Genomic DNA, 20,652 nt, shown 5'->3' with positions numbered 1-20,652 from the left:
GTTTAGACTATCCTTTTTTTGTAGTCTGTGACTGTCTCTTTCCTCATGAAAGTCCTTAAAAAACATGAGATTTCAGTCTTGGCTAATTAAGCCAAGTTTAATTAAAGTTGAATAGATATTGAAGAATTTGGTGCAGTATGAATTAATCTTCTAGAAGAGCATGTAGACTACTTTTTGACAGTGGATAGATTGGATTCTTAGTGGATAGAGTGGATTCTCTGTTGATAAAGAAATTCTTGGAAAAGATGTGAAAAAGGCAGCAATGGTTCTGTCTGCAGCAGTCATCTTTATTATTTTATCTTAGTAAGTAACAAAATAAAAATATAAAAAGCAGAAGCAGGAAGATAATGGTAAATTAAGTTAACAAACAGTTTCAAGAACAATGCAAATAGTTTTAGCATTCCCAGGATATAGCCAAGTTAATCTATAAAATGGTTTGTCTGGTGTTATCTAGGAAACAGAAAGCTGGTGAATCTGTGAGTATATTTAGAGAACTATGAAGAAACCAGAGGGTTTTTTCTTTTTATTTTTGGCAGATGATCACTGTGAATGCTTCATTGTTCCCCAGCTCTATTACTAATTCTTTGATAGCAGTTGGCAATGATGGTCTTCAAGAAAGAGACAGAATGGTTCGAGCATGTATAGCCATTATCTGTGAACTAGGTAAGATAACTGGAATCTAATTAAGAAAACTTTACGTGAGTGTCCTCATTTTTTTAAGGAATTCTCTTCTGGGGGTTTATATTAGATTTTTCGTATAATAGAGGGAATTTGTTTAATAACTATTGAGTCAGATGTTAAGTGTTGTAGATATGTTGCATAAATTTAGTCATTAGGTTGATGTAAAACAATTTTTTTAACTTACACTAAAGATGTTAAGTGCCTGAAGATTCTAAGTACTGTGCTGTACTTCAATACTTGCCAATTTTTGTGTTATCTTAATACTCCCTTGCTACAGCTGATGTTTCTAAAAATGAATGGACTGGATGTCATGAGAACTCCATACATGAAGTGCTATCAAATGTACCAGTGTTCAGAGAACTAAATATATATATATTTTTTTTTTTTACGAAGGATACTGTGATTAGCTGTGTTTTGGAAATCAGTATGTGTCCATGTAAAAGTTACTTGAACAGTGACCTATACTAAATCCCTATGTTGGTGCTGATTTTAAGTATTTTTAGTTTTGTATCAGCTAGTGTGAAACAATATGGGCTCTGCTGTATGGAAACTTGGTTGGAAACAAGCTGAGAAATTGCTGTACAATGGTAACTTCTTGACCAGAATTTTAGTTGATAAATTAGTCTAAAGTCACAATTCATTGCTAATGTTGGTCAGTTCCATTAAAAGCCTTCTGTGTGCTTCAGCAGTGTTCAGGAAGAAAAAGGTATATATACTAAACAGACAAATTTTCCATACCGAAAGTCTTGAAATGTTTTCTTTCATATCACTCATTGAAGTTACGTATTTTTTTGTCATCTAGCACTTCAGAATCCTGAGGTGGTGGCTCTTCGGGGTGGTTTAAGTACCATCTTGAAAAATGTGATTGATTGTCAGCTAAGCCGAATAAATGAGGCTCTGATAACTACAGTTTTACACCTCATTAATCATCCAAAGACCCGACAATATGTGCGAGCAGATGTAGAATTAGAGGTGGGTTCAGTTTTACTTATTTAGTGACAGAAATTAAACATTGTATTGCTAAAGAAGATGTTTAATTTTTACTTCAGATTTCACGCTGTGTTAATGCCAAATACTTAAAATGCAACATTTCAGGCTAACAGCTTAATGATTTATGAAGAAATAATGTGACAAATTGGAGTGGGACTGATTAAAGGGCAAAACCCATGAACTGTATTCTTATATGAAAGTAATGCATGTCTTTTTTTTTTGTTTAGCGAATTTTAGCTCCTTACACAGATTTTCACTACAGGCATAATCCAGACACAGCAGAAGGACAGCTCAAGTAAGTGTTATTGCTGTTACTTGTGCTACTAGTTGTGTTCATATAACTATAATTAAACTATTTTCCTTTCCAAAGTGACAAAATAACAACAATGAACTAACACTAAACTATATGAAGCTGAACACAAGAGCTAGTTAGAATTCAAATTCCTAAAACATTGTTAGGAATTGAAGATTTAAAAGGGAGATTAGATTTACTCTTCTTCTCTCCCCTATTATTTCTTTCAATTAATATATATAAAAAACCAACTTTCTTCAGGTATAGGTTCCTTTTTATGTTGCTTTAAATATCCCAAATGGGAGTATATTTATGCTAGTTTCATGTTTGGTGTTTGTATGGTCAGACTCAGAGGGTAGTAGTTAAGGCACTGGACTGTGTGGGATCTAGTAAAAAGTAGAGTACTATAGGGTTTTAGCCTGAAGCCTATCCTGTTTAATGTCTTTACGAATAACCTGGAGGATGGGATAGAGTGCACTCCTGTGAATTTTACAGATGATAACAAACTGGGGGAATAACTTACAGAATCAAGGGCATCCCTGACATCCAGAGGGATGTGGTTTTTGTCGTTTATTTTCTGTGCTGAAACTCATGTAAACCACTGTATCCAGTTTTGGGTCTAATACCATGCAGAGGTTTTCAAGAAGATGTAGTCTAACCCTTCGTGTTGGTGCATGGTACGAGGGAATGAAACAGCAGGGAAAAATAGGGGAAAAAAAAGTTCCAACTTGATATAAGAAAAAAAATTTCTGTGTGGCTAGTTAAGTATTGGAACTGGCTGTCCAAGAGAAGTCCTGTAGCCTTCATCCTTGAGAGTTTCTGAGAACCGACTTGATAAAGCCCTGAGTATATAACTGGTCTCATATCTGACAACTTCTTTGTGTAGAAAGTTGGAATAGAGACCTCATCTCTATTGACTTAATGGGTTTTGGTTTTTCGTGTTTTGTAATTGTCAAATGGCAATAGATGCTTAGGTCAGTGTAACTGAATCAGTGTCCAAATCCTTAGGCTCCTACTGTAGTCTCCCTGTTTTCAGAGTGACTTCAGAGTGACTGATCTGATAGGCCAAATATAGGTATCTATTTTGTGATCCTCCTGCTGTAGAAACTCCGCTGAAAATAATAAGTATCAATGCTTAAAAACTCTAATCTTTGTGTGTGCATATTGCATATATATACACACAAAAGGTGTAAGATTTTTCTTACTCTTGATTTTGTCCCCCATCCAAAAATTTCTTAACTATTTTTTTACTTGCTGTATTAATAACACTATTTTAGAGTAATTAACTGTGTATTGTGATATTTGTTGTTTCCTGACAGAGAGGACAGGGAAGCACGATTCCTAGCTAGCAAAATGGGGATAGTGGCAGCATTTCGTTCATGGGCAGGTAAGATTTATTTGTTTAAGTTGAATAACTGGCAGGGACTTTTCAGTGTAATAGAATGGTTTATTTAGCTACAGAATTTCTCTTGTTTTTTCTATTAACTACCTTCCTATAATGATACCAAAATATGTTTTGATATTGTCAAATTAGAGGACATGTACATAGTTTTCTTTACCCAACAAGCTGCAGCTTTATTTTCAGTATAGAATACCGTGTCCGCTATACTTTGGTGGTGGTACTTCCTATTTGATCGGTGAAAGGATGCTGAAAATAGCATCATATCATGAGAATTTGCCTTTGAGATAGTTCTGCCAGCATGAATAATAAATTTGTTTATACAAAGAATTTTCAACAGAAAAGTTTCATTAGCACCTGCTTTTACCAAGTGTTATAGCTGAAGATAAATTCCAGTATGGAACTATTTTTTGATTTTTTTCATGTAGAAAACATTTCTAAATCAAATAAAGTGAGCTTTTTCATTTTTCTTATGCCCTTCCCTGTAATGTTACAGTACCTAATGTGAATAATGCCTCAGGGGATTTCTCATTCTTTTAGTCAAGTCAGTGTCTCACAATAAACTAATCAGATGATATGATTACCTACCAACATTTGGATAGGCTCTTCACAGGTTATACGTAGAAAAGATTCAGAAATGATAGAAAACTTTCCTGATTTTTTAAGACAACTTGTATTATTTTTTAACAGTCTGGAAAGGATCAGTAATCTTAATTTAACATCCAGGTGTCCTTCAAAATTGTCTCGTGTTCTCAAATGACTGGGGAGGAAGTTTGGAGAGTTTGTGACAAGTATGAAAATTCTGAGAACTAGTTTCTCTTAGGAATGTTGCTGCATGTTCCCAAATTCAGATGCTTAGAATTAATGCCATAAGGCTGAAAAGGTCAAGTGACTGAAGAAGCAATTGTCTTGGAATACATTACTTGCAGTGGTACTTTTACAGTGAGCCTTAAGCTGAGCCTTAAAAATCAGTGTAATGGTTAGCTTCAGGTGGTATTCTATAACATTTAAAAAGAATTTGAGGGTTTGCCCTGTTAATATTAAAATATTAAACTCATTGAGTGAAATACAGTATAAAAGGAGCAAATTATGGGAGAGGCTGCAAGATTCTATAAAAAAAAAAGTGTTGAAAACTATGGAGATAAGCCCTTCTCATTTGTGTAAAGATGATTAAAAATGATGGATAGGGAATGTTATTCCAATTATGTTTAAACTTGCTGTTTAGCATTCACCAGAGGTTAGAAAGAACTAAATAATTGGTTAGGTTAAGAAAGTTTTTGATGCAGAAAGTGCTCAGTTCTACCTATATCTTTCATTTTTAAGAATGAATCTTTATTTGCAATTTTGTCTTTTCTGCCATTTCTTCAATGCAAATGAATAACTTAAATTCTGCTCACACTAGAAAGGGCAAAAGTAGCTATAGTTCTTAGTGAGGGAACAGTTGTACAATTAGTTTTGTTAAACATTGTTCTGTGGTGACACACAAAGGTGAAAAATCTTTGTCATTTGTACTTGCAGTCAAACTAGAAATTAAATTTAACAATGTGCCTAATGCTATTCTTGTTTGAGTGATTATTATGTGTTTAATGTTTTCTCTAGGTATTATTAGTCTGTGCAAACCTGGGAACTCTGGGATTCAGTCTCTTATTGGGGTACTCTGTATACCAAATATGGAAATACGGGTAGGTGGTAAATATTTAGCATTGGAATAGGAATACTATTGGATGTCTTAATTAACATAAATTACATTTTTTTAAAAACTTAGTGGTCTAAACACAGTCTCCAATTGAGAGACTACTAGCCTCAAGTTTATTTGGCCCCCAAATTCGAGTCTATAATTCTTGTATAAATTTCCTGTGTGATCTTAAACAAGCGACTTGTTCTTTCTGTGTCCATGAAGTGTGAATCAAAGCACGCCCTGTATGTCTGACAGGAGGGAATGGAGAAGCAAAAAGGGAAAAGACATGGGGAAGTAATAAAAGATTTGTATATGCTCAAATATTTTTATCAGTGAAATAGATTATAGAATATGGGAGTAAATGAAGGGTTTTTTTGTTTAGTTTTTAAGTTCCTTTTCATTATTTTATGTAGATTCTGAATTAACTCTAGAATTGTATTGTTATTTAAATGAAATTAAAAATGTGTTAATGTACTGTGAAATGCTTTCAGCTGTTGTTCTTGGTTTTAGGTTCTTTAGTTTCTTGTTCATACTTTGTATGGTAGAAGTCTCTGGTCTGCTGATAATTACTAGAAGCAGAGAACAGGCATTATGAAAGTCCATCACTTGCATGGACTCAGACTAGATCAGTAGTGCATAAATTATTTTTTTGCTTTGACCACAGGTCAAAGCAAACTCATGGTAGCTGTAGTTATGCGTTTAAAGCATTGAATTTTAGATAAATGAATATGTTTCTTCCCAATTACTGCTTAAAACAAAGAGTTGATGGTCACAGCGGTGACTGGTCAAAAAAAAAAATTAAAAAATGATCAAAGTAGCCTAAGCTTCTGTAGGATTCACAGTTACAGTGCAGCACAATTTTAAAGTGAGTAAGCCCCTTCCCTACTTCTCTTTTCCAGATTCCCTTAGATATTAAAATAAACATGTAATCCAAAAAAGAAACCCCAAAATAGGCACCAATTCTATTATGCTAAAGAAATGACTTTCAAGTTCTTTTTTAAATAATGAACAAAAAGACCATTTTTAAATCTATAAATTTGCTGTTTTGTTTTTGGTTTTTTTGGTAGAGAGGTCTGCTTGAGGTTCTCTATGATATATTTCGCCTTCCTCTCCCTGTTGTTGCCGAAGAATTTATTGAGGCACTTCTCAGTGTAGGTAAGTATCTAGGACTAGTTCACACAGGAATTCTGTCTGTTAAACTCATAGAAATTTGAACACTTTACTGTTTCCTCTGTTGTGAATTATGTCAGCTGGTTGGCTGTGTTAACTGTTTCAATGTATTAACTGCTTCATCACTGAATTCATTGGGTATTCTGAAGTCTGGTTTAAAATCTCTTATCAACAGTTCAGCAGTGATCAAGCTACCAGTCTAACTTTTTCTGATATCCTTACTATATAATTTGTTTGTTGCAAGCAGTAGTGGAGCATAATGGAACATTTACCCAAAACTGTGTACAATACTAGAAATTAGTCATCTTTGGAGTATTAAAGGCATTGGTAGCATGGAAGTGTTGGTGAATGTCACAAAATTTATTACGTTTTCTTTTTCTATATATTGTGTATCTGCTAATTATCCACTCTGCGATTCAGCAGACTTTTCCTAGGGCAAATATGTATCCTTTCATGTCTATAGTAGAGTTAACCATTTATATTTAGAATTATTGCTTTTTAAACCTTAAGAGTATCCTCTACTTTGTCTCACAAAAGCATGAGACTGAAAGGAGCAAGTCTGTCCAGCATTATTCAAACTCTGGTTATAAATGTCTGTCATGGTTTGATTATAAAAGCTTAATCCTTGTTCCACTTGTAAGTAAGTTATTCTTTGCTGCAGACTTGTGACTTTGCTACATGTGGAATGTACATTTTAAAATGATATTTGTTATGATTTCTGTTAAACAAGTTTGTGTTTAGGAATTGGAAGTTTTATTTTTTTGGTTGATATTTAGAGTCCTTTTCGTAGCTTTGAAGTTAGCATCACTTTGTGCAGGATTGTGGTTTAGATGACTTGTTGGAGATTCCTTCTGAACTAAAATTTTCCATAATATCAGGACTGAAGAAACAGCTGTTGAGAACTATTCTCCCACAGGCTACAGTTAAAATAACACTGAAATCCAGGGTTATAATTAACCCTGTTCATTGTTTTCATATACATATTTATTGTTTATATATGTATTTATACATATATTTTTGTTGTTACAGATCCAAGCAGGTTTCAGGACTGCTGGAGACTCTCTGATGGCTTTGTAGCTGCTGAAGCTAAAACTATATTACCCCACAGAGCCAGGTCAAGGTGGGCATTTCATGAACTCAGTCTAAGCTGTTGATATTTGTTGTTGACAATAATTGTTTTTCTCCTTCAGAAATAATAAAATAAATGTATTTTCTAAACTGTTTACATACTTTTTTCCTCTCAGGCCTGATCTCATGGATAACTACTTGGCTTTAGTGCTCTCAGCTTTTATCACCAATGGACTTCTAGAGGTAATTAGTTGACTTTTAAGTATGAATAGATGCTTGCTATTTCCATCCTATAAACATTTAAATAAGATACATTACATACGTCCTATGTTAAATGTTGTAATTTTTTAAACTTTTTTGAAGGGTCTGGTTGAAGTGATCACAAGTAGTGATGACCATGTATCTGTTAGAGCAACTATCCTTTTAGGAGAACTTTTGCACATGGTAAGTAAGCCTTCTTGCTGAGAATACGTAGTATAAGTAGCTCAATGAAAATAGTTATTTTTCTAGTATAACTTTGAATTTTCTAGGAACTTCAAACATCCATTTTTCATCAAAATAATGGCTTATTTTGTATTACACCATATGTCATTTTATATTATGAAAAACAACATGACATGATGGGAAGGCAGTTGATCCCCAGCTCCCAAATTCTTACCAGTTCTCCTTGCCTCAGTATCCAGTAGTATATTTAAGCTGGAGTCCTTCAAACTCACTCATCTGTTACTGTGTTCGGGAAAAGTCTACAGCTGATTTTTGCTTTTCTTTGAGTGATGGTAGCTTTGGCAGCATTCTTAGCTTTCTGTCTCACAGACTGGGCAGATGAAACTTCTGCATTTTCATCTGGGGCATTTCATATTGCATTCAAGTGACTCCCAACTTGAAGTGACTCCCAACTTGAAGTTATCTTTCAGCATTGCTATTGGTATCCCCTGCATAGCACAGAGAAGCTTGAAGGAACCTCGCTTCATGCCTCCTGCTTCTCTCTAACATATTTTACAGTAGCTTCTCCTTTTCCTTTATGCTGCATCCCAACAAGATTAAAGTCTTTACCATTCCACACTGACAGGATTTATACTTCCACAGCTGGAGAGGAGAAGGAATTTTAATTTTATTTTACTGTATTCGTCTTGCTTATGTTGTGCTAGACTGTTCCAGATCAAAAGCAACCAACCAAACATCCCCCATCCCCTACTCCCCCCTAAAAAAAAAAAAAAAAAAAACCACTGCTTGAAAAATAGAACTTAACCTAATTCTTTTAGCTGTTAGTCATGTGGGTTGGTAGGGACCTTAAAAATCAGCTAGTTCCAACTCCCCTGCCATGGTCAGGGACACCTCCCACTAGATCAGGTTGGCCAAGATCCCATACAGCTTGGCCTTAAACACCTCCAGCGATGGGGCATCCACAGCTTTGCAGGGCAACCTGCGCCAGAATTTCCTCCTAATGCCTAATCTAAATCTGTCCTCTTTTATTTTTAAACCATTCCCCATTGTCCTTTCATTATCTACCCGAGTAAAGAGTCCTTCTACATCCTTTTTATAAGACCCCTTTAAGTATTGAAAGGCTGCAGTGAGGTCTCCCAGGAGCCTTTTCTTCAGGCTGAACATTCCCAGCTCTCTGGCTTTCCTCACAGGAGAGGTACTCCTGCCTTCAGAGCATGTTTGTGGTCCTCCTTGGGACCCACTCTAACAGCCCCACATCCTTCTCGTGCTGGGGGCCCCAGACCAGGACGCAGCACTCCAGGTGGGGCCTCACAGGGACAGAGCAGAGGGGCACAATCCCCTCCCTTCACCTGCTGCCCACCCCTCTGTTGGTGCAGCCCAGGACGCAGTTGGCCTTCTGGGCTGCAGGCACACACTGCTGGCTCGTGTCGAGCTTTTTGTCCACCAGAGCCCCCAAGTCCTTCTCTGCAGGGCTGCTCTCAATGGGTTCTCCCAGTCTGTGCTCATGTCTGGGATTGCCCCGACCCAGGTACAGCACCTTGCACTTGGACTTGTTGAACCTCATTAGGTTCATGTAGGCCCGCTTTTCCAGCCTGTCCAGGTCCCTTTGTATCTATCTCTTCTTCCTTTTGTATCAACTGCACCACTCAGCCTGGTGTTGACTGCAGTCTTGCTGAGGGCGCACTCAATCCCATTGTCTGTGTCACTGAAGATATTGAAGAGCACTGGTCCCAAGACAGACCCCTGAGGGAATGTGGTATGATTTACCTTACTTGACCAACAGTTCTTTCGTTTTCACGTATTTTCTTGCCAGCAAGAATATTATCTGTAGTGGAGTACTTTTTGATTAGGTTTCTTGGGGATTGTTTTGTCTTTTTTCCAAATAATCATGTTACTCCAGAAGAGATGGTAAGATATCAAAATAAGCTTTTTCTTACAAAACTTATCATACATAGTCCATATCTTCAAATTATTGATTCATTTCAGTGGTACAGAATTGGCCTCCTCTTAATACTGCAGAAAACAAGACCACGGTTTTCAAATACAGGATTACTTATTACCATAGTGATTTACAATATCTCACTTCAGCAGCATGGTTCAAAACCAGAATGAATCTGTTCTTCAGTCTTTTCAGAGATATTTTTCTTTAAATAATTGGCACAATTTCTTGAGCATTCGTTTAGCTATGTAGCTTAAACAGAGGAGTATGGATTAGCATATGCTATTTTTGTTGGTTTCTGGAATGCTTTTGTGCAGGATTGACTAGATAAACTGCAGTTTCAGTTCATGGTTTGCTGCAAAGCACAGGTATTTTTTGGATTTCTGAAGAGGTGATTAGTCTGAAATGACTATCAAAATATTGAACAGATACTTGTACTATTAAGAAATTGAAGTAACCCTTTTATCTTCATTATTCTTCATAGTTTTCAAAAATATTTGCACAACTATCTGTGTATCCTAAAGTAAAAAGAACTAAATATCAAGTAACTTGGTTAAGTTACTTGGTTAAGTAACTTGGTTCATCGGATAATTCTTTTGTGTGTGTAGAAACATTGGTAGTTGCATGTATTGAATGGACATCATCAGCTTGAATTGTTTTTGATTTTCACATAAATATAGATATATATCAGTACTATTATGTTTTAGTACTTTTTGTACATATGATGTAAGGATGGCTGTTATGTATGTTTCTGCATGCTTCTGCATGCTACCACTTCAAAAACTACTAAAGGAAAAAAAAGGCTCAAAGTCCTAAAATTCCTTAATTACATTAGATTGTGCTTCAGATTAAATAGATAAAAATATTGAAAATGGTATGTTTAATTATTGCTGTGATGTTATACAAAATACATTTTTGTTTTCATTCATTTGTGGAAGTATTGTGAAAAATAATAGGTTCTACAAATTCTGATCCTTACAAGATGGCTGAAAATGTTGTAGTGGGTTATTCTAACTAGTCGTCTTTTGTTGTTTAGGCAAACACAATCCTTCCTCATTCTCACAGCCATCACCTGCACTGCTTACCGACGTTAATGAACATGGCAGCATCTTTTGACATCATGAAAGAGAAAAGACTGTAAGAATTCCAATTTGTACTAAAAAGCTAAAATACGTGCTTTTTCCCAGCAATTGAATGAAAACCTACATTACAAGCTTTCTGTTAGTTGAAATCATTGCTGTCTTTATTTAAAAATAAATGCATCCACATAGAAATGCTCTTTGGCTCATGCACTAGAAACTTCCTCTAGTAAGATTCCAGAAGTACATTACCGTAACAGCTTAGGAATTTAGAAAGTTTTCATATTTTTTTCAGAACACTCCTGCATATGCTGCAATATTTTTCCTATGTAAGTTTCCTAAATGAACTATAACCTGCTGTTTGACCAAACAACATCTGAATCATGTTCTGTTTATTTAACATCTCTATTGTTTCACATTTCTTTTTTTGGCATTTTGATGCAATTAAACCTTCTAACCTAAGAATGCCTGTGCCAATTCTTCTCTTCAGCTTTTGTTTATCTATAGGTAATTAAATAATAATTGACCAAATCAGTGAATTGTTATAGGTGTGAGCAACAGTAAAAATATAAAATAGGTACGGCTCTGTTTCATGGATCCTTTTTTTCAGCAGAAAATTGTTATTGTACAACAGTACCTTTGTTTAAAAAAAACTTTCTGCTGCTTTCTTTATTGAAGTTTGCATTGTTAATTTTTTGTAGTTCTTTTAAATTCCACTTAAATATAAGAATGAATGAACAAATTTTATATAATGTAGTGCAGCATACTGCAGTGGCATGTTATTAAGCAGTATTAGGAACTGTTTGGAACTCGTTAAGTAAGAGGTATATGTAGGCATATGATTTGAAATGAATGTTTATAGAAGCTTCTTACTCCTTGGTAAACTAGAAAAGCCTGAACTTTTGTCATTTTAGAAAATGTTTTTTTACTTATTTTTAAAGAATTTCTCTATACAACTGCTAAGCTTGCAATTTAACCTCTGAAGTGCTATGTAATAAAATGCCATCTCCTGGGTACTAAGCATCATTTAAGCTACTTGAAGAAAGTCCAGTTTTTTAAATTCCAGTTTCTTTAAAATGTGTGCCTGCAACTCAGGGTTCTTATTTGCATTTCTTTTTAGGCTATTTAAATTATGTTTGTATGTGTGTTTTTCTTCATATAGTAAGTTATAGGAAATGTTTTTGTTATCTGGTCGTTCTTGCCATTCTTGATCTGGCTTGTCAGTTCAGTATTCTGATAAAGTATCAACTTCACATTTTCTTCTGTTGTGTTTTCAGTGATAAATTACAAAGTCTTTCCAAACTGCTGCTGTAAAATGGTAAATGCTGCTGCAGATTGCTTCCAGAAAGCTTCTGCCTGTTTTTCTGGTTTTGAAGATTGATGTCACCAAAAGATTTTGATATTTGAAGACACAGTCGTTTTTGTTAGAAGAAAAATATTTTGTCAATAGTATTTGTTATATTAGGGGATCCTGTTTTTTGTGATCACTGCATTGTTTCATGCTCTGAAAACCTGTAAGCCTTTTCATATATTAAATTTATATAATTTAGGTGAACAAATTCACAGGTACTTACGTATTTGCAAATGTACAAAAATGAAAACATCTTCCTATCCTATGACTTTTTTGTTTATAGGAAAGACAGGCTTACCTACTAAATTTTATACTTCATTATTTTATTTGCTCGGCAGTGTTTACTGCTAGCAGCGTTTTTTTAGGTTAACTGTTCCTGCCCTCATCAGCTGTCATTTTTGTTTCCTATCTTTTCCTGCAAATTTTCTTACCTGAACAGCTTAGCAACACCATGTATATGGAGGAAGAAGTATACTACTGATAGTACACTGTGTCCTCAGGGCTGGATTTCATGGGAGAGAAGAGCTTAAATATTTCATTAGACAAAGTCAAAGCTAGCCCCCTCAAACATATACTGCAGAATGTTGATCTACAATGACATCTTAAAATACTTTATCAACTTTAAAATTTGCAATATGTTCTAGATGATCTGTGTAGGTCCCTTTCAACTGAACTGTTCTATTCTGTTCTTCTGTAGAGTCTGAAGGACACCAGTAATATCAGGGTAGAAGAAAAGGTGTTAGTAAGGCTCATTCTTCAGTACCAGAAATTCTCAAAGATAATTTTATGTAATTTCAATACAAGACTGAAGTTTATGGATGTATGAAAACTTGCATCAGGAAAAGTATAGTCTCTTTCATGGCTTCAGAATTCTTAGTGAATTCTTTCTTGAGCTACACTTATTTAACTCAGTATGTAGCACTGGAGTTCTTTTAGTTGGATAACAGTTGTCAAATATTGATTATAGTCTTTTTTCTATCAGACGAGCAAGTGCCGCGCTGAACTGCTTAAAACGCTTTCACGAGATGAAGAAAAGAGGGCCTAAACCTTACAGCCTCCATTTAGATCACATTATTCAGAAATCAATCTCAACACACCAAAAAAGAGATCAATACCGTGTGCAGAAAGACATCTTTATTTTAAAGGTATTACCATTGCTGAGCTTTCAAAACTAATTTGATGTATTTTGGAGACTTAAATCCCACCCCACCCCCCAGCTTTACTTTCTCATATAATTCAGTAATTTATATCCTGTTGTTAGATTCATAATGCAGTACTACAACCATACAATTTGCTCACAGATGCAAGTTGCTTTTTGGTTGTTACGTGAACAGTAAGTGTATCATGTGACAACACAGACAACAATGATGCAAGGAAACTTAATGTAACTTCTTGTATGTGTTCCAGGATACAGAAGAAGCACTTGTAATGAATCTGAGAGACAGCCAGGTTCTCAACCATAAAGAGAACCTTGAGTGGAATTGGAATCTGATAGGGACCATATTGAAGGTGAGCATAAATAGAGCAGGATAGTATTTCTTACGGAATTGTTTGAAAAAACTGTTTCCCTTTCACATGTGAGCTTTGATTTCTAGAATTAATTCTATACTATATGCCATAATTTGTTCTATTTCAGAAAATTGGGTTGTTATGGATTTAATCAGTATTGTTACAGTCTTTGTTTACAACCCTTAAACTGTGTGAATTTTACTGTAGTGATTTTTCCACAGTTTTCTTAATAAGCACGCAAAACTTGTATAACTTTATTTGCACAGAAATAGACTTTATAGAATGAGATGATAACTTTAAAGTTACTAATACTTCAGTCCAAGCGGAGTACTGCCTTGTTCAGTTTCATAGCAGCTTTTTTTCATATAACATGAGCTGAAGCTTAAGGTTGGTGGTAGGTTATAGATCAGGCTTAAAACGTGTAGACCAAGCCACATATGAAAGCGTTGCTTATTCAGTCTTATAATTTTGAACTAATAAAATTAGTCCCATAGCATCAAGTTCATTACAAAATTAACTTGTCTGTATGAAACACTTCCTAACTGGAAATACCTCTGATAGGGACGTCTTTTTCTTACGTATATTTAGTGCAAAGCTTTTAAGAGACTCTTTTTGAACAGAAAAGTTACTTTGAGTACTTAGTATAGTCTTAGAGACAAAATAGCTTCTGTCATTCTGTGTCAAAGCTTTCCTTCTGTTGTTGCCCCCAAGTAATGTTTTTCTTAAAGTTTTTACTATGTTGTTGTAAATATGGTGAAAGTAGAAAAAAGTACTCATGATGACAGACAAAAACAAAAGCAAACAAAAAACACAAACCACAAAATATTTTTGCGTTTTCTTAGCGATTGATTGAGAAAGCAAGACTGTCTGCTATTAAAACCTGAATATGTAGCCTTGCTCTGCTGAACTTTGCCTGTTTACATTTTTTTACAGTAATATTATGAAATTTACATTAATTGGATAATACTTTTGACTTATTAATATTCTCAAGAAACTGTTCTTTGGAATCTCACATTTAGTTAGCCTGTGTAGTTTTTTCGATAATGGAAATTTTATGTAGATGACCATGAAGAAATATTTTTATCCTGAAATGTAAGAGCAGAAAAACTTCTAAGTCAAGCTGTCAGTTTCCCTGCTGTCTCAGACCTCCTCTGCAGTATATTTTACAGTGCCCTGTCAAACAGTTTTAATTGCCTCAAAATTAGGGTCTTCTGTCTTTCAGAATGAGTAGTTACTATGTTTTCTGGTTAAATGCTAACCACTTCCCTTCCTGCTGATGTTATCTTAGTTTACATTGATGTTGTATAGTTGATCAGAGCTGTCCATCTGTAGTCCCTGAATGAACAGGACCAGATTCCAGTGTTCAGATTGCCACCTCCTTCCTCCCAGCTCTGTCACAGTGTTATGGCTGTGGAGCATTGCCTTTCCTCCACCTTACTACTTACTTCTCAATGGTCCTTTACTGCCTTTTTACTTGCTTAGCTTGCTGTTTAAACTGCTAAAAGAACATTAAAGGTGGCAGTGGTCAGGATGGAGGGGATAAGACTATCAACAGAAGAGTTTAAAGACCATTTAAATAAGCAGTATTTAAGTGAATGGTAATTTCTAAAATAAATCAGATTAATAGTGAAAACGAGAACAAAAAGCCAAAACACAATTTCCCCATTATGTGTATCAAAATTGCTTTTTTATTTACAGAGAAGAAGCTGACCAAAGTTGTGTATTTTCATTAGCATGTCATAGTTTGCTGTTTTCATTAGAATTGTGGACTTGTACACATAGCATGCTCGCAACATTTCCACTCCTTCTTTAGAAAAATTAAAACAGTTACTGGAGCAAGAAGTGTGGGCTTTTCAATAAAATAAGTTTTTTTAGCTAATAGATGCAAAAAACTTACATCTGTAACAATTAGGTGAATATAATAGAAATGAGTAAATTTTAGTGACTAATCAAAGACTGATGTACAAGTTTGATATAATCCTATATTTGCTGTTTTTCTAGTGGCCAAATGTAAATCTAAGGAACTATAAAGATGAACAATTGCACAGGTATGTAAAAATTATGTAGACTTCCTTTGAAGAAAGAAAATTGGAAAAGCCTCGTTTTTATAATTGCAATAAGCTATTCCTTGGATATGTCACATTTCTAAAATTTAATGTGGAGATGAGCAACAAAAACGAAATTTAGATAATTAGGTTGTAATATTTTTGCATTAAATAAATCACTACATCTTAAAGTTACTTCATATTTATGACCCAACAAGAGTAATACAGGCTTCACAAACCCTATTTAATTCTAAATCTTAAAATATTACCTCTCTGACATTTAATACATTAGTGTTTGATGTCAACACTTGACAAATTTTGGCAGAATAGGCCTGTAAGTATACAGCTGTAACATTGCAGCTTTCATCAAAACCTAAGAGGAAGTTGTTTCTAGTTGCTATTAATGGCAAGGGAAGTGTGTGAGACTTGAACCAAACAAATGAGGGGAAAAAAAAACCAGCACAGTACAACTCAGGTTTCTTTCATGTCTGTTGGCATTAAGGCATTTCTATTTGTGCATGTGCGGTAATCATGTTATAAATTAGTTCCCGTTTGTCACTTTCAACATGTACATCAAACTGATTTATTTAAATAAATTTTTTTGAAGAGTAGTTCTGTATTGGTAGGCACGGAAATCCACTTTGCAGAGATTTGAGGAAAAACCTAAAGCTAAAATGTATCCTGAAAGGCTCACGCTGCTCCATTTTACTTTTTTAATTAAAAAGTAATTGGGCTACTTTTGTATAGTGGTCCCAGCATAAGTGGTACTCCCATTGTGTAATCATAGTCATAATTTAATTTTGCATTTGTAATTTTTTTCCTTTACCTGAATATCAGTTGCTAATCTGTTCTGGGTGTTAAGGAATTATTTATCAAATTTGGTGGTTTTCTAATGTTCTTCTCTAAATGAGTGTCTGTAGTCTCCACTTCTTTACCTACTTACTTGCCTACCTGGGACAGTATTACTGTTTGCTGTGTTTTTACTGCACTCAGGTATTGTTCAGTGAGAAAACTGGAAAACCTAGGATTGAGTTAGTATTAAATTTCTAGAGTTAGCTGATCCTTTCTGTAGGATTGTGGGTTACGTGCTTTAACAGCTGTAAAATGCTGTTCTTCATGTTCAATTAAAACTATACTCCCAAATCTTTCTAGTTTTATTGCTGATCATAAAGCTTTTTCTGCAACATTGTGTTTTTGAGGTATAAAATAAATTGGCCTTCTGTACCTTGATTTTTTAATGTCTTATTTTTGTTAGTGTTTTTGTGATGATCTTACAGCTATTAAAGTGAAAATACAGTTATTTTTATATAGATGCCTTCATTTCAGAGAGAAATGTTAATGCACTGTACATATGCATATATGTGTAAATATACATGCACTCATATATGTATGTAATAGTCATATGAATGCATGTGCTAATATCTATAATGCGTATTTCACTAATAAGGAAATAAATTACACTTCGTTTGACAAATTTAAAGAAGCTCTCAGATTTGCTTTATAGTTAGTTTTTGTATTGGACTTCAAACAGTGGTTTACTTTTTTAACTAAAGACAATGCTGTAGTTAAGCTTTCTTATGCTTGACATACCTGCCTTCAGACAAAACATTGTGCTCTTATAAAACACAAATGTTTGGTTTTTGACTAAGAATTGACAGGGGGAAGCTCTGCTGAAGATTTATTTCTGCAATGCAGTATTTGGGCTATATTGTTCAGTGTAATTTCAGGAAGTCAAAGTGACAGTCTGCATTTGCTATCATTGCATTATGTTTCAAATGCTTAAGTGAGGTGAATGAAAATACTGTTGCTGAATAAATATGGCAGAACATGACATTTTTTCACAGTAGTACTAACTATTGTAGCTGAAGAAAAGTCATGTAACATAGACATGTTTAGCTCTTTAAAAGTCTAATTAGAACAGTCTTTGAAGCTTGCCACAGGAAGAAGTACAGCAGAATAAATTATAAACATGAGTGAGAAGGAAGCTATGTTTTTGAAGAGCACAGATTTTAAGTTCCTGTCCTTAGTGTAAATCATGACTGAAAACACTTTATAATCTATGATACAGGTACATTTCTGAAATTGTCTGAATAGACTCATTACTGATGCCCGCTACTCTCTTAACTTCTGAAAAAAATTGTTGCCAATAAGCTAATTTAATGATAAAGTATCTTTAATACTGCCGTCATTTTGTACTCTAAGGGATTCCTTGTCTTACTGAAAAAAATAACATTCTTTTTTACTTTCCTTAGGTTTGTAAGAAGATTACTATATTTCTACAAGCCTAGCAGTAAACTATATGCCAATCTGGATCTGGAGTATGCCAAGGCTAAGCAGCTCACTGTGGTGGGTTGTCAGTTTACAGAATTTCTTCTTGAATCAGAAGAGGTAAGAAATTTTCAGCCAGAAGATGAGATAGAGTGAATAAGCTGCTGTGTGCCACTTACAGGAAGAACTTTAATTTTAATAAAAACTTCCGTAGACTTTGGGTATTAAACCTAAAATCGTCAGCATAATTAAGAAAAATAGCTTAAAATTGTTAATTAATGAGACACTGGGGAGGTAACTATGTCTAAGTGATTTTATTAAATACAGTTTTATTGAATGCAGCTTAAGTTTCATTTTGTTTTTTGAAATTTTTGCTGTGTCTATCTGTCTTTTCTTTACCTTCTTTCTTCTTGTGTGCTATGCCTTGGGCCAGAGGACTAGGTGAAAATGTCATTGAACAGTCCTTTTCCTAGAAAGAACAGAATTGCTCCTAAGATGTTTCCAAGCTGAATTTGTTTCATTTGCCTTGAAACCTTTTTTAGTCTGAATTCATTGCCAATAAACACTTCTATTTTGCACCTGTGTTGTTTTTACATTTAAAAAACTTAAAGTGACAGATTTTGATTAAAAAAAAAAGTACAAGTTCCGTTGCTAATAAATACTGTTGCTCTTTGTTTTGTTAGGATGGACAAGGTTACCTGGAGGAATTAGTTAAAGATATTGTACATTGGCTCAACACTTCTTCAGGAATGAAACCTGAACGCAGTCTTCAAAATAATGGGTTACTAAATACGCTTAGTCAGCACTACTTTCTATTTTTTGGTACTCTTTCTTGTCACCCTCATGGAGTCAAAATGCTTGAAAAATGTAATGTGTTTCAGTGGTGAGTGGTTTTATTCTGTTCGAATTGTGCTTACAAGTATAATCATTATGAAACCTGTAAACTGTGCATGAGGACCACTGTCTATAAAGTTGGAAACTTCAAAATTCTTGTGATTATTTTCAAGTAGAAACTCCCCAGTTGTGGAGTGGGGTTTTTTGTTGGTGAATGGCAGTGTGGAGTGGCTTCTTTTTGTTTTGTTTTCTGAAGATCATAGAATCATAGACCAGAGAAGTGAGAAGTAAAAGCAAACTGAAAACGCCATCCCCTCTTCTATTCTTCTACCTCCTCCCTGGTTTTGCAGTGTTTTAGAATGAGGAATTGTTTACAAAGCTTCATGAACATTTATTTTTGTACTCAAAATCACTAATTCAAGTGTGCTGACAACTGTTGCAGAGCAGTTACAAAATGAAAGTTTTTTTCCTTGCAGTTTAGTTCATTATTCTGTCCCCTTTGGCTGTAACAGATGTAACAGTTTAAAGTTATTCCACTTCATGTGAGAACTTTGTATTCTTCTGCATTTATAGAAGTGAAAGATTTGTTCAGAGTACTTAAGTTTAAATTGTTGACTGGGTAAATAATTGGGTTTAACTGGATTCAAATACTGATACATTTTTTTTTCCCTTCCCCAGTCTTCTCAATCTTTGTTCCTTGAAGAACCAGGATCACTTGTTAAAACTGACTGTTTCTAGTTTGGATTACAGTAGAGATGGCTTAGCGAGAGTCATCCTCTCTAAAATCCTGACGGCAGCTACTGATGTAAGTTTGATTCAATTTATGTACTGTTGTTGTTTGCAAGTAGATATTCATTTTGTTTTTCAAGATGCATGACTTTGTTTTTAAGATTTTTTTATCATAGAATCATAGAATGGTTTGGGTTGGAAGGGACTTTAAAGGTCATGTAATTCCAACCCCCCTGCCATGGGCAGGGACACCTCCCACTACACCAGGCTGCTCAAAGCCCCATCCAGCCTGGCCTTGAACGCTTTCAGGGATGGGGCATTCACAGCTTTGCGGGGCAACCTGTTCCAGTGCCTAATCACCCTCTGAGTAAAGAATTTCCTTCTGATATCTAATCTACACCTACCGTCTTTTAGTTTAAGGCCATTCCCCCATGTCCTATCAATGTACCCCCAACAGCTTTCCTGTAAGACCCCTTTAGGTACTGGAAGGTCGCTCTAAGGTCTCCCAGGAGCCTTCTTCTCTGGGCTGAGCAATCCCAACTCACTCAGCCTATCCTCATACGAGAGGTGCTCCAGCCCTCCGATCATCTTTGTGGCTCTCCTCTGGACTTGTTCTAGTACATGCATACCCTTCTTATGTTGGGGGCCCCAGAGCTGAATGCAGAACTCCAGGTGGGGTCTCACGAGAGCAGAGCAGAGAGGGAGGGTCACCTCCCTCACCTGGCTAGCCATGCTTCTTCTGATGCAGCCCAGAATATGGTTGGCTTTTCGGGCTGCAAGAGCACATGGCCAGCTCATGTCAAGCTTCTCATCCACCAGCACTCCCAGATCCTTCTCCTCAGAGCTGCCCTCAATCCATTCTCTACCCAGCCTGCATTTGTGCTTGGGATCGCCCTGGTCCAGATGCAGAACCTTGCACATGGCATTGTTGAACTTCAGAAAAGTTTTTCCATTTTGTCTTTAGAGAAAAGAAACTCCCGGTTGGTGTAGATTTTGACCTTGCAGTGGACTTCTCACATTTTACTGTATTTGTGCTCAAGATATTAAGTCATTCAAACAGAATTTTCTCTCATTTATGAAGAGAATTGAAGTCTTTAAATGTGTAAACCAAGTATAACACTATCGTCTAGGTCATCAGACATCCTAAACCAATCCTGAAGGCACTGTTTTCACAAA

At 35.2% G+C, this 20,652-nt stretch overlaps 1 protein-coding gene across 1 annotated transcript in view; it reads left to right on the top strand.

Annotated features, from left to right (window-relative positions):
• Positions 1-20,652, top strand: part of RICTOR (RPTOR independent companion of MTOR complex 2) — an 80,889-nt gene that overhangs the window by 35,205 nt on the left and 25,032 nt on the right. Inside the window, exons 7-22 of the mRNA XM_080572866.1 lie at positions 537-663; positions 1,484-1,653; positions 1,899-1,966; positions 3,283-3,350; positions 4,962-5,044; positions 6,108-6,195; positions 7,240-7,330; positions 7,455-7,521; positions 7,642-7,722; positions 10,698-10,798; positions 13,074-13,236; positions 13,499-13,600; positions 15,602-15,648; positions 17,898-18,033; positions 18,597-18,796; positions 19,426-19,552. Coding sequence (XP_080428992.1) covers positions 537-663; positions 1,484-1,653; positions 1,899-1,966; positions 3,283-3,350; positions 4,962-5,044; positions 6,108-6,195; positions 7,240-7,330; positions 7,455-7,521; positions 7,642-7,722; positions 10,698-10,798; positions 13,074-13,236; positions 13,499-13,600; positions 15,602-15,648; positions 17,898-18,033; positions 18,597-18,796; positions 19,426-19,552 — 1,719 coding nt within the window. The remainder of the gene's footprint in view (positions 1-536; positions 664-1,483; positions 1,654-1,898; positions 1,967-3,282; positions 3,351-4,961; positions 5,045-6,107; positions 6,196-7,239; positions 7,331-7,454; positions 7,522-7,641; positions 7,723-10,697; positions 10,799-13,073; positions 13,237-13,498; positions 13,601-15,601; positions 15,649-17,897; positions 18,034-18,596; positions 18,797-19,425; positions 19,553-20,652) is intronic.

The sequence above is a fragment of the Anser brachyrhynchus genome (assembly GCF_964034855.1).
Source record: "Anser brachyrhynchus genome assembly, chromosome: Z".
Classification (NCBI taxonomy): domain Eukaryota; kingdom Metazoa; phylum Chordata; class Aves; order Anseriformes; family Anatidae; genus Anser; species Anser brachyrhynchus.
Note: the sequence above shows the minus strand (reverse complement) of the source record. Positions and strands in the feature narration are given on the sequence as shown.